General features: G+C 41.7%; 1 protein-coding gene across 11 annotated transcripts in view; it reads left to right on the forward strand.

Moving 5' to 3' along the window:
* Nucleotides 1-13,187, forward strand: part of Alpk1 (alpha kinase 1) — a 140,534-nt gene that overhangs the window by 123,190 nt on the left and 4,157 nt on the right. For 7 of the 11 annotated variants that reach the window (XM_029563847.1, XM_029563849.1, XM_029563846.1 and 4 more), the window contains 6 exons: nucleotides 1,178-1,264; nucleotides 2,659-2,735; nucleotides 3,654-3,749; nucleotides 6,363-6,467; nucleotides 7,012-9,133; nucleotides 11,251-11,404. In XM_029563847.1, the coding sequence (XP_029419707.1) occupies nucleotides 1,178-1,264; nucleotides 2,659-2,735; nucleotides 3,654-3,749; nucleotides 6,363-6,467; nucleotides 7,012-9,133; nucleotides 11,251-11,404 (2,641 nt within the window). Of the gene's footprint in view, nucleotides 1-1,177; nucleotides 1,265-1,378; nucleotides 1,462-2,658; nucleotides 2,736-3,653; nucleotides 3,750-6,362; nucleotides 6,468-7,011; nucleotides 9,134-11,250; nucleotides 11,405-13,187 lie in introns of those variants that run through there. The other 4 variants (XM_029563852.1, XM_029563853.1, XM_029563851.1 and 1 more) reach the window with 3 other exon arrangements.

Here is a 13,187-nt window from a genome sequence, read left to right on the forward strand (position 1 = left end):
CATTATGGTCATTGTATGTTTGACACTCCCAGAACTACCTGGGATTGGTTCCACATTGAAGAGTGAAGAGATTTCAGTCAAGCATCTTACTGCTTTCTGTTTCTGTTTTTCTAAATTCAAAAACAAAACAAAAGCTGTAAAGTATGTTATCTAATACACAACAACTGTTACAGCAAGTAGTTTGTGGGCTTCAGTGAAGGATCAGCTACAATCTGAGAAAATCATGGGGTGGGATGGGGGTGTGAAGCCTCTTTGTTCAGAAGAACATGCTTATGGCTTCATACATCTAAAGGGTTTGGAAATTTTTGTTCCATAGCCTTTTTAAAGGTTATTTTTGAAATTTATTTCCTTTGATATTCAGTCTCATGAAAGAAAGAAATGGTAATTGTCATTTAACAAATTGTTTGAATGTTCAGAGATTTTGTTGAAATTTCTGAGATAATCAGAAAGTTTTCCAAAATGTTGAGTATAATTTCCAGTGGACTTTTGAGCTCAGTGGGATTAGTTGTATAGTCTTGTGGTCCTTGAAATCCATGGACATCTCTAGGAGGAAGATGAGCTAGAATATAGGTGTTCACCACATCCCCTTCATGTGTGATCAACACAAAGCTACCGTGTTCACATTTGCTGTCTTCTACACCCTGCATGTCCTACAAACCCACAGACACACACATGACCTACATGCAAACAGACACATCCTACACCCAACACTTTAAACACAATCCTACACACAAACACATACCTTACACATATGCATACATATGCCCTACACACAAATACATAAACACATACATATATCAGAACAAGAAAGGAAACAGTGCAGTGTCACAGAGAATAATGAATAGCCTTACTATTTTTAACCACTGACAGCCTTCGGCCCCATCTTCTTTCCTTTTGCTACTCACTGAGGCAATTGATAATACCAGGTAGGGGTGCCAAGAGTACAGATACACAAAGTAAGAGAGACACAAATGAAGCCATTGGGAATAGGCCACCACTGGTTTTTAAAAAAAAAAAGCTAGAGACCAGATGGAAGCCAATACCCATGGAGCCATGGTGACTAGACTGTCTCTCAAATCTAAGTCATGTGTGTTCATGAAGACTTCTGTGAAAATAGGTTGATTTTACCAGGTCATTTCCTTAATAACTCCAGGAAATATCTTTCCTTTTATTTTAGGTACCTGGCTGTACAGAAATGAAAGTGACAGGGTCCTGGTGCAGTCAGTCTGTATACAGATCAGAGGGCAAATCCTGCAAAAACTAGGTACTGGCGTCAATCACCCATTCTTTGCAAAGCTCATGTACAGAAGCTGGCTACAAGATTTCACTATGGAATTTTCTTATGATGGCTAAAATTGTCTCATCCCACTTCCCTTAGTTGTCTCATTGAGAGGAAAATGACATCTAAGATACCAGGAACTGAGCTGGGCATGGTGACTCCGGGAGCTGAGACCAGCCTGGGTAACACAGTGAGACCCCAAGCCAAAAAAATATTCTATAAGTGTTAATAGTATTAATAAGAGAGAAAACATTTTCTCTGCTGAATTTTGTTAAGATATATTTGCAGGTGTAAACCGTGGCTGTTAGCTGTAGGGGCCTCAGTATTCTAGCTTCTGGTTTAGTCCAACAGGATCTTGGCACATTCACAGATTTTTCAAGCAAAGTTTTCAAACCCTGGTTAGACTTAAAAGTGAAAACTAAAGCATTTTAAATATTTTTTTTTATTTATTTATTTATTTTTATTTTACGTATATGTGTGTCACCTGCATGTGTGTTAAGTGCATTGTGCATACAATGGCCACAGAGGCCAGAAGAGGGTGCTGGATCTCCTGAACTGGAGTTGTGCATGGTTGTTAGCTGCCCTGTGGGTGCTGGGGATCAGACCTGGCTCCTCCTCTGCAGGAGCAGCCAATGCTCTTAACTACTGAGCCATCTTGCCAGCCCAAGAGTTTGATTTTTTTCTTTTTCTTTTTTTTTTTTTTTTTTGAGACAGGGTCTCCCTGTAGCCCCATTTGGCCTGGAACTCACTATGTAGACCAGAATAGCCTTGAACTCACAGAGATCCACCTGCAATTGCCTCTCGAGTGCTGATTAAAGGTGCATGCTCCACCATGACTGACTTGAACCTTTTAATAGAAGATAACAACTAGGGGCTGGAGAGGAGGCTCAGTGGTTAAGAGCACTTCCTAGTCTTGCAGAAGACCTGAGTTTGGTTCCCATCACCCACATGGTGGCTCACAACCACTTGTAACTCCAGCCCCAGATGATCTGATGCCCTTTTCTGGCCTCTGTAGATACCAGGCACATACATACATGGTCCACATACATACTTGCAGGTAAAATACACATATAAAATAAAATAGTTTTTTTAAAAAAAGAAGGTGGTAAATATCATTCTTATAAATCATGGAAATGACTGTGTATAATATACAGTAGATGCAGAATATAAAATCTTACTGTTCCTCCATGAAATGGAAAAATTGTACTCAACCAAAGGGAGAAAACAAATTGCTGTGTCAGTCTAATCTAGACTGAGCTTTCCTACAGGATCCAATGACTTTTCCTAATGTATTAGTTTTCTAATTCCTTTCTAATTATTATATTTTTCAACACAAAAGCAGAGCTGCTAATAGTCTACCCTATTCTTTTCTTTTTCAGGCATGTGGTGTGAGGCAGCAGAGTTAATATGGGCCTCAGTCATAGGATACTTGACCCTCCCTCAGCCAGATAAGAAGGTTGTGTGCCTTGTGCTCCTGCTTCCTCATCCTCTTGCTTCTTGGCAGGGTTACCTCTTTAAGGAACAACTGAGTTTGTCACTTATCATTCCATCTGTTCTCTATGAGCAAAGGACCAGGAACATTTAGTACCTTCCTTCTCTGTAACAGACTCTTCACATCTATCTATGGTTTCTGTAACTATTCATACACTTAGCTCTTCTGCTCTACTATGTCTGTTTTATCACGTATTTAGCCCTTAACGCCATGGCAAAGCTGAGATAGCCAATATACTGGTGTGTAAAATAATTTTCCTAGAGTGGACAAAAACTTCTGTTAATTGTTTATGTCACATCTTTAATATATTAAGGCTGGGCTGGGTGTGCTAGTGCACATCTTTAATCCTAGCACTTGGGAGGCAGAGGCAGGTAGATCTCTGTGACTTCAAGTCCAGCTTGTTATACATATTGAATTTAGCCCAATTATGGCTATATGGTAAGACCCTGTCGCAAAATAGGGGGTGGGGGATGTGCATTCCTACTTTACAGTTTCATTCTCTATAATTTTGTAGGAATATCTTCTCATTATCTGAAGCCTCAGGTTATTTATTCTATGTGCCAGAGGTATGTCATCAGCCTATACTGCCTATACTCCTCCACAGCACAGATCAAGAGTAGTGTGAGATCTTCCCTGGCCAGTTATTCAGGACTAGCAGTAAGGACAAGTTAATACTGACAACTGAGTGAAGCTCACCTGAGAAGAAGCTGTGAATGCTATTGGTCCATGTGCCTTGGGATGTGATGTTGTCTCAAACCTAAAGATGTTCACTTCACAAGTATCTCCAGTGTCATACATATAGATAATAATTAGCAGATGGTTCATATGGAGGGCCTTGAGATGGAAAAATTCCAGTCTGATTTGTTTGTGTTTTCCTTGCAGGGCATTTCCACATCACTAGGTATCCTGGCAGACATCTTTGCTTCTATGAGCAAGAAAGATTATGAAAAGTTTAAAAATAACCCACAGATTAACTTGGTAATGATCCTATGTCAAAGGCATGTTTCTGAGTGGTATCACCTAGATACTTGTCAATGCTGTTCTTGGTGTTGGTTCCACAGAGGTCAAGTGCACAGTCTCTCATCTTAGATCAATGGGAATAGCTCCCATGGGGTTCTGTTTATCTTTGTTATCTGAGCTCCTAAGAATCAGCTATACAAAACACGCAAAAATGTTCAGTTAAAGGAATAAATGAACATCATCAGAGTGATTTTCAGTGCTTTTTATTTCCTTTCAAACTGTTGCAAAATTCAGTGTCTAAATTTACTGATAAATGGGTGATAATTTAAAAAACACTAGGGAAAGGAGGGAGATAGCTCATTTGGTGAAGTGCTTTCCATATAAGCCTGAGGACATGAGTTTGGTCCACAGCAAAAGCAGGGCAGGATCACACATGTCTGTGTCCCAGTGCTGGAGAGACATGAGGATCCTTGAAGCTTGCTGGCCAACCAGTCTAGCTGAATCTGTGAGCTCTAGGTCCCAGTAAGAGACCCTGTCTCAAAAAAATAAAGTGGACAATTCCTGAGGAATGACACCAAGGTTGATCTCTGGCCTACACACACACACACACACACACACACACATACACACCCACACACACACACACACACACACACACACACATACACACCCACACACACACACACACACACACACACACACATACACACACGCACACACACACACATACACACACACATACACATACGACACACATACACAACACACACACTACACATACACACACGCACACACACGCACATACACACCACACACACATACACACACATACACATGACACACATACCAGACACACACACATACACATACACACACCACACACACACACACATACACACATATACACACAGGCACACACGACACACATACATAACACACATACATACACACACATACGACACATACACACACACACGACACATACACACACATACACGCACATACATACACACCACACACATACACATGACACACACATACACATACACACACGTACACACACGTACGCACACACATACACACATGTACACACACACATACACACACCACACACACACCACACACATACACACACCACACACACGCATGCACACACATACGCACACATGACACACACACCACACACATACACACATACACACATACACACGACACACATGCACACACACGACACACACACAAATACACATACACACGACGACACACACACACATACACATACACACCACACACATACACACACACATATACACACACGCACACACGACACACATACACACAACACACATACACACATACACACATGACACACACATACACACACACATACACACCACACACATACACACACACGACACACACACACACACATACACACACCCCTGCACACACATGCCCTATATAAGCAGGAATATGTACACACAATAAATAAAAATTTATCTGTTAAAATCAGAACAGTAAACATTTGCTCCATTGTGGGAATGGCTTTCATAATATGGATGTGCTCTGGATAAATTTCTTTTACTTAACCTTACAGCCAACAACTTAACCTTATCTTAGCTTGTTTACAATGTAGACAAGCCTACTAGGCCTTAAGCTCCTCTTGTAGCATAAAGTATATAGCTTTAATTCATGACCTTTCTTTGTCCTTGATCCAGAACATTTGAGTGTGTGTGTGTGTGTGTGTGTGTGTGTGTCTGTGTGTGTGTGTGTTATGTATATCAAGCAAACAGTGAATATTCCTTGGAAGCAACATTCCATTTGTGTTGCAAACCGCAGATAGGATTAAAGTGATAACATCTGCTTGTAGTTGTATGTGTTGTTAAGGGTCAGTATGGGTCAGAAGGGGCAAAATCCACTGATAAGGGTCCACTTTTACTTCTCTATTTCATGCTGGGTATACTGTTTCAATAAAAGAGAGAGTGATGCCTTTGTTCAAGAGCACGGTTCTCAGAGTATTCTGAAGAAACAGGTGCCCAGAGCAGTTTGGGTTCCTTCTTGGGCTAAAATGGATGCTAACAGTCGGGTTGATTTTATTCAGTCATGTAGTAATGTGAGATAGCATAACGACCATACTCCTAGATGAACTATGACCCAGGACATGTAAGCTAAATAAACCCTTTCCTCCCCAAGTTGATATTGGTCAGAGTGTTTTGTCACAGCAATGGAGAGACAAACTAGGACAACACTTTATGAGGTAGAAAGAACAGAATGTATTAATCCCATTTTAGAGAAAAATAAATGTTTAGAATTTCTGTGAACAAAGAAATTCCACTATTTTTCCAGAGAGACTCATCAGTTTTGCTTTGCCTGGGCAGGCACTGTAAAATTTGCACATGCTAGACCCTTTCCAGGCTGTGGATGCAGGATGGGTGTGTAAAGTCCTAGGGGAATGGACACTCTGGGATCTTTAAGCCCACTGAGACTTTCTTGGCATTGTTTTGGTCAGTTCATGATGAAGAGGAAGGTGTCCCTCAGAATCCTGAAACAAAAATCAAAGGAATTTCACATCCTGATTTTGCTAAGAGCAATAGCAATTGCTGCTTCACTTTCTATCCTGTTTTTTCACAGAGCTTGCTCAAGGAATTTGACCACCATTTGCTGTCAGCAGCTGAAGTCTGCAAACTGGCAGCTGCCTACAGTGCCTACACACCCCTCTTTGTGCTCACGGCTGTGGTAAGTACAGATGCATGTAGAAAGAGGGAAAGGTCTAACGTTGGAGCGGGCACTGGGCTCTTCATTGGCAGCTGTGATAAGACTCCACTTGGGGACTAGTGTATTAGTCAGAGTGACTGTGTCCTGGTGGCAGCTAAGTTACTTTAGTTCAAGTATATAATGTTGTATTCCAGGACAAGGGGATCTAAGCCTGGCATATGAGAATCACCCAAGAAGCTTTTCAGAATGTACATATTCTTGGGCTCTAACCTATGTCCATTAAATGAAAATCTGTTGGATTAGCAACCCAAAATCTTTTATTTTGAAATATAGTTAACTTACCCTTCATACCAGCCAGTGGCTCACGTCCTTATTCCTTCTCATTCACCAAGAAACACTCAGGTCTTCAACTCAACATTTGTGAACTTTCTTTACAATATCTGTGGCATGTGCTTATTTTCCTGTAATGTTTTCAAATGATTATAGTCTAGGAATTAAAAGTTTGCTCTGCTACATTTACAGTATCTGATGCAATATCTGATTTTGCATTTGCTGTTTTCCACAGAATATCCGTGGCACGTGCTTACTGTCATACAGTAGTTCTCCTGACTGCCCTCCAGAAATGAAAAGTATGTATCTATGTGAAGCCAAAGAGGCTTTTGAGATTGGCCTCCTGACCAGGAAAGATGACAAGCCGGCTAGTGGGAAGCAAGAGCTACACAGCTTCATTAGAGCTGCTTTTGGGCTTGCCACAGTGCACCGCAGACTCCAGGGGGAGACAGGTGCAATCTGTGCAGCAAGCCAGCTATGCATCAAAGCTATGGGGAAACTGCATACCTTCAGCACTTCCTCCTCAAGTCAAGACAGAGAGACCCTGTCTCGGGAAATCATGTCTCTTGTCAGCCAGGTGAAGGGTCATTTAAAAGTTCAAGGCTTCTCAAATTTGGATGAGAGATCTTATGTTCCAGAAAGCTTCAAATGCAGGTTGGATAAACCTATCTTGCACGGGCAACTGGATTTCCAAAAAATTCTTGAAACCTATTCACAACATCATACTTCAGTGTGTGAAATATTTGAAAACATTTGTGAAAACAGCAAAAATAAACAGAAAGACATGAAACCCAAAGTCTGTATCACTACTCTGAAAACAGAAACAAACACCATAGACACTACGAGTGCTACTCAGGAGAAACCACGCTCTCAGGAAAGCAAGGAGAAGCTTTCCGTCCACACGGCTAAGAAGGAGAAACTGGGGAGGGTTAGGAGATGCTGGACTGGTTCTGACATATTTCAAGGCTCTTCAGATCAAGATAAAGAAACTGAGGCTGAGCCACCACAGGACAGCAATAACAGGGCAGATGTTTCAAGCAAGTCTCTGAGTGATAGTCAGAGTTCCAGTACTTGGAGCAAATTATCAATGCTCAGTTCTTGTACAAGCTGGGAGGAAGTGAACCATCATGTCCAGGGCAGGTCAGCCAGAAAAGAATCTAGCCAAGAAAAATATCTTGTGGGCACTCAGTGTTCCACTGGCCTGTGTGAGGAGCTAAAGAACGACAGAAACTGCAGGGCTGTGCAGACCAGTTTGTCATCTTCAGAGCTCCACAGTGTCTCTCTTCAGGCAACTGAAGATCACAAATTAGCATCTTCCCAAAGTCAGTTACACAAACACATGTCTTCAGTACCCAGCCTTCCTTTCAACACAACAAACACTTGCTCGGCCTCTGATGCCAGGCTGTTAGAAGAAACTCCGGAAGGAATCCAGGAAGTTAGAAGCGCAGGAACTAGTATGTCAACTCACTCAAGTCCCTCGTGTAGTTTTGCTTCTTGGTCTTTATGTGGTTCGAGTAAGCTCATGGACATGGCCACATATCCTTCAGTCCAAGAAGAAACCTTTGAAAAAACTGGTAATTTTCCAGACACCAACTATGACGTCAGCAATGGGCATGGAGGAAAGCATGGAAAAGAATTCAGTGACAGAGTCACAGGCCCTGCGTTTACAAATAGCCCTGCCTGTACAGACCCAGAAGGAGGAACAGCAGAAAGCACAGATGTGCAGTCACACTCCCAGGTAGTCATGGGAGGTTTAGGAAGCCGCTGTTCCGAGTTGCCATGCAGCTCTTTCTCTCCTCACTGGCCTCTTCAAAATCCTGATTCAGCAAAGACTGGCAGCTCAGTCAACTATCAGAGCATCGACCCTGATGCCTCTACAGTGGATGAAGGGGAACGACTGCTTGACAGCTCAGAGTTCTACTCCACTAGCCCACGTGGCTTTCATAGACCCGGTGCTCTGAGGCAGCAACCAGGTCAGAGAACCGAGAGCCCAGGTTCCTCTCTACATGCTCACAGTCCCTTCGTTGACCTCAGCAAGGACTGTACCACCACAGAGGAGGGAAACCAACTTGGAAGCATGCTGAAGCACAGTCAGAACAGCTCGTCCTCACTGCGGCGGCTGAACCCCGCGGCGTTTTCCAGCAGCTCTGAGGGAGAAAGCTCATGGTCTCTCCTGAATTCCAGCAGAAGTTCTTTTGTCTCACTGCCAGGACAGTCCAGGCAAGAGATCCTTGAAGCTCGCATTCTGCAGCCTGATGACTTTCAAAAACTCCTGGCAGGAGTGAGGCACGACTGGCTGCTTCAAAGACTGGAGAATACAGGCGCTTTTAAGCCCAGTCTACTCCAACAAGCACACAGTAAGTACAGTCTTTTCAGCTGATGGTTTCAGGCTTTGGGAAGTTTCTACTGTGGACCCTTGGAAAAGCTTGCTGGACAAACCATTCAAAGGTCACAAAAGATGTGCTTTGTGAGTTCACAGAGAAATGTAATCTTCATAGCTCTTCACTTTTGAGTGATGGGCCTTAATGGCTGCAAATAGACTATCTCAGACTGCCTTACCTGTTAGGGTACCTGGGACAGAAAGGAAGACATGGAGTCTCGGAAGACTCGGGTATAGCCATCATCCAGGTTTTGAAACAACTTTGAATGTCAAATCAGCCAGCCAGCATCTAACTCCTTTACTTCTTTTTAATGACCATGTAGGTTTCTCGAAATTGTTCCACCTTCAAATTCTACAGATCCAACTATCAGTATTTTTAGGTACTTCTCAGTTATTCCATATAGAGCTGATGTTGGGAATTTCTCCTTTAGGGTATACCAAAATTTTGCCTACCACCCTGAAGTCAGAGCAAAATTCAATAAGACCGTCACCACGAAAATCACTTTTCTATAACAGATTTTCCTCCTGTGAGATGCCAAATTTCAGAATCACAGTTCTTAGGTACAGACAGTTTCTCCATGATTTTTTATTGTTATTTTGTGCCAATTTGAATGAAAACTCAGGAGGAATGGGATAGGCCCGAAGTTTCAAAAATAGAATGAGCTATGTGCTCCCTCCTTTCTTCTCCCCTGGATTGACCTCCTTGATTCATCATGTGGGGACCAATGTACCTTCCATTTCCATTCCAGCTCTGCATCACCCAACCTGGTCACCAACTTCACTAGCCCATAGGCAGCCCCTTCCGACACCTGCGGATTTCAAATACTTTCTTCTATTCATTGTCCATTATCACACACAGACGCAGGAGAATCGTGTTCACTGAATTTTAATTTGGATACCAAAACATTGTATTTCTTTCTTAGCATGTTGGCTTTTGCCCTATAGGAAATGCTTTCTTGCTTCGTACTTTCCTTTCTTTCTGGAGACAGACGCTATTAGTCAGTGCTCTCTAAAGGAAAGAACTGAGATTTATTAGATTGGCTCACAGGATATAGTCCCAGTAGTCCAACAATGGCTGCACCACACTGGGAGACTAAGAATTTGGTAGTTGCTCAGTCCATAAGCCTGGATGTCCCAGCAGCCCCAATCTGGCACTAAAGTCCTGGAGGATTCCTAGAGATCTGTTAGTTTTCAGTCTACACTGGAATCCAAAGACATTGGTTCTAATATCGGCAAATGGGTGCCACAGTAGCAACAGAGATAAATTCACCAGTGACAGAGAAGGCAAAAGGCAAATGCTCCCTCCCGCCATGTCCTTTCACATGACCTGCCACCAGAAGGTACTGCCTGCATTCACGGTGGATCTTCTGGCTGCAAATCAAGAAAGTCTCTCACGCTTCAGCTGATTCCAGATCCAGTCAAGCTGACATCCAGCATCACACAGTATCTCTTTCCTTCTTCTTTTTCAATAACTATACTTTATGACAAAAATCTTAAATTTTCCCAATTCAGAACAATTAAGAGAACGTGAGAGTGCTGTTCAGTATGCAGCCTAGAATCCCTAAAGTTGCCAGGAACCTCTAAAGTAGAATTATTTCCTTTTTTGTGTGTGTGATCTGATAAAGGCAGGAAACCACTATCTGCTGTTTCTAGATCTTAAGAAATTGTACGTATATACCATGTACCTCAACGTGATCTCAAAGGTCTTGCTGTTTTAAATCCCTTTATTTTCCACCTTTTTCCATACAGAAACCCTAGTCTTATGGTAGTCTCTTCCCATCCTAAAGAAGACAAAAATTATTTTTCATTGTCATTTATAAAGTGTTATATTTTCATTGTGTTTCACTTTTTAATAAGAGTTACAGATAAGGCCAAAGTAGGAGAGAATATATTAAAACTTGAACATTTCAGGTGAGCCAGTTTAAGACCTGTGTCATATCAACAGTGTCCATGATCTGTGACACTCTTTGAATCCCTGGAGTTGCCAGGAGCCTACAGTGAGCATGTAAATGTTCACAGTGACCATGCAAAGGCTCTTACTGGATGTCAGGCCTTGTTCAAAATGGTTTAAAGAAATAGTCTTGTTTTTTCCAGATGCCCTTTTGCTAAAATATTCCAAAAACTCTGAACTGTGGACAGCTCAGGAAACTGTGGTATATTTGGGGGATTACCTGAAAGTAAAGAAGAAAGGCAAACAGAGAAATGTCTTCTGGGTCCACCATCTTCATCAAGAGGAAATTCTGGGGAGGTATTACTGGAAAATGTGTATGTCAACAGCATAAATTGGGCTCATCTTCCCTCTGGTTAAGTACTCATTCATGAGATTTTGAAAGGACTGAACAATGGCTAAAACAATGGCTTTCAGGTATCACCTCCTCTTGTTTATGTCATTAGTCAATTAATGACAGTTTCCACATATCACAGATCTGTGTCATACGGTGGGTGAATGCTCCATATACACAATCTCAAACCCACCAGGGAAACATTTTTAACCCCACTGTCCAGACAAAAGAAGTGAGATCCTGGCCATGTGGTGGAGTTACATAAAAGGCAAAAAAGAAAAAGAAAGAAAAAATCCTCTAAGCCCAAGATTCCCAGAGTGATCACTGGGCCTTCTAGGTACCCACCATAGATGTTTGGAACAGTGTGGACTGAGGAAACTGCTAGAAGCAGAAGTTACACCAGAAAGGAAGTGAGCTTAGAGAGCACTCAGCACAGTGCAGAATCAAGAAGTGATGCATCCTCAACAGAGGTTGTCTTTGAAAACCCACATAGAGGCAAATATCTGACATTTTGGCCTTGTTCTTGAGGAAAGCTTTAAACAAAATCTCCCCTAGAAAATTAGTGATACTCTTATTAAGTTCGAGGCCTAATTTTATACCATTTATATATTTTTTAAAAACCAATGAGCTAGGCAGGCATGGTAGCACACAAGTTTAATCCCAATACTGATCTGGGCCAGCCTGATCTACATAACAAGTTCCAGGCTAGCTGGGGCTATAGGGAGACCCTTTCTCAAAAACAAAAGGGAAAAAAAAAAAGAGCCAAAATAAAATAATTTAGAAACCCAAACTTTTAAAGTTGATCCTGTTCTTCACTCTAATTCTAGTAATGTAAAAGATCAACGTGAAAGAAATAGAAATTGGATGGCTCTTTAAACAGCAATCACTTTTTAAAAGTTGATTATTATAATAATAGTAAACATATAAATGTACTTACTAGGTGCCAGGCCCTATGTGAAATGGTTTGCATTAATTCAGCCAGTCCTCACAAAACCCTGTGAGGAAGGTATCATTATTGTCTTGGTTCTGCAGAGAAGGGAACTAAGAGCAGCAATGTTAAGAACATGCCCAAAGTCGCATATGTAAGTGGCAAAGTGAGATGTTATAAGTTGAATTGGATCACCCCTAATTCAAACGTGGAAGTTTCAGGTATTTACACTGGGGAAACAAAACACCCATTTTGTGTGACATCAGAAAACAGCCCACAGAGAAGCAGTTGCCCTAAGAGTGACACTCCAGTAGAAGGCAGTTCTGCAGAAGCTTTGAACCAATTCAAAGCTTTGCTTTTATTGACTAAGGGTGCCAGAAGAGTTCACAAAAGGGCTGCCCCTGTGGGTCTGGGTATTGAATCATTTCCTGGACATTCTGCCAGAGGACCTCCAGGTCAGATATGGACTATCACTGAATAGAGAGCCATCTTTTATTTTATTTTGTGCCATTTTTCCTTAGCATGGATTTGTTAGCATCAAACTCCTGCACTCACTTTTATTTTAATCTGCAAATGTCTTTAGTCTGCCTTCCACTAAGATATTTTCAAGTACCTGACTTCCATGTTTATGATTTCTATTGTTACTGTTGAGAAGTCAACTGTCTAATTGACTTTTTATGGAAATAGTTTTTGTTTTGCTTTGCTGATTACTTGTAAGATTGCTTCATTGCTTTCGGTGTGTGCTTTCAGAGTGTGATGTTTGACTGTTAAATACCTTGGAGATTTCTGGTTTCCTTTCTTCCTCCCCCCTCCCTCCCCTC

The sequence above is a fragment of the Nannospalax galili genome, unplaced genomic scaffold, assembly GCF_000622305.1.
Source record: "Nannospalax galili isolate Female #2095 unplaced genomic scaffold, S.galili_v1.0 scaffold216, whole genome shotgun sequence".
Lineage (NCBI taxonomy): Eukaryota > Metazoa > Chordata > Mammalia > Rodentia > Spalacidae > Nannospalax > Nannospalax galili.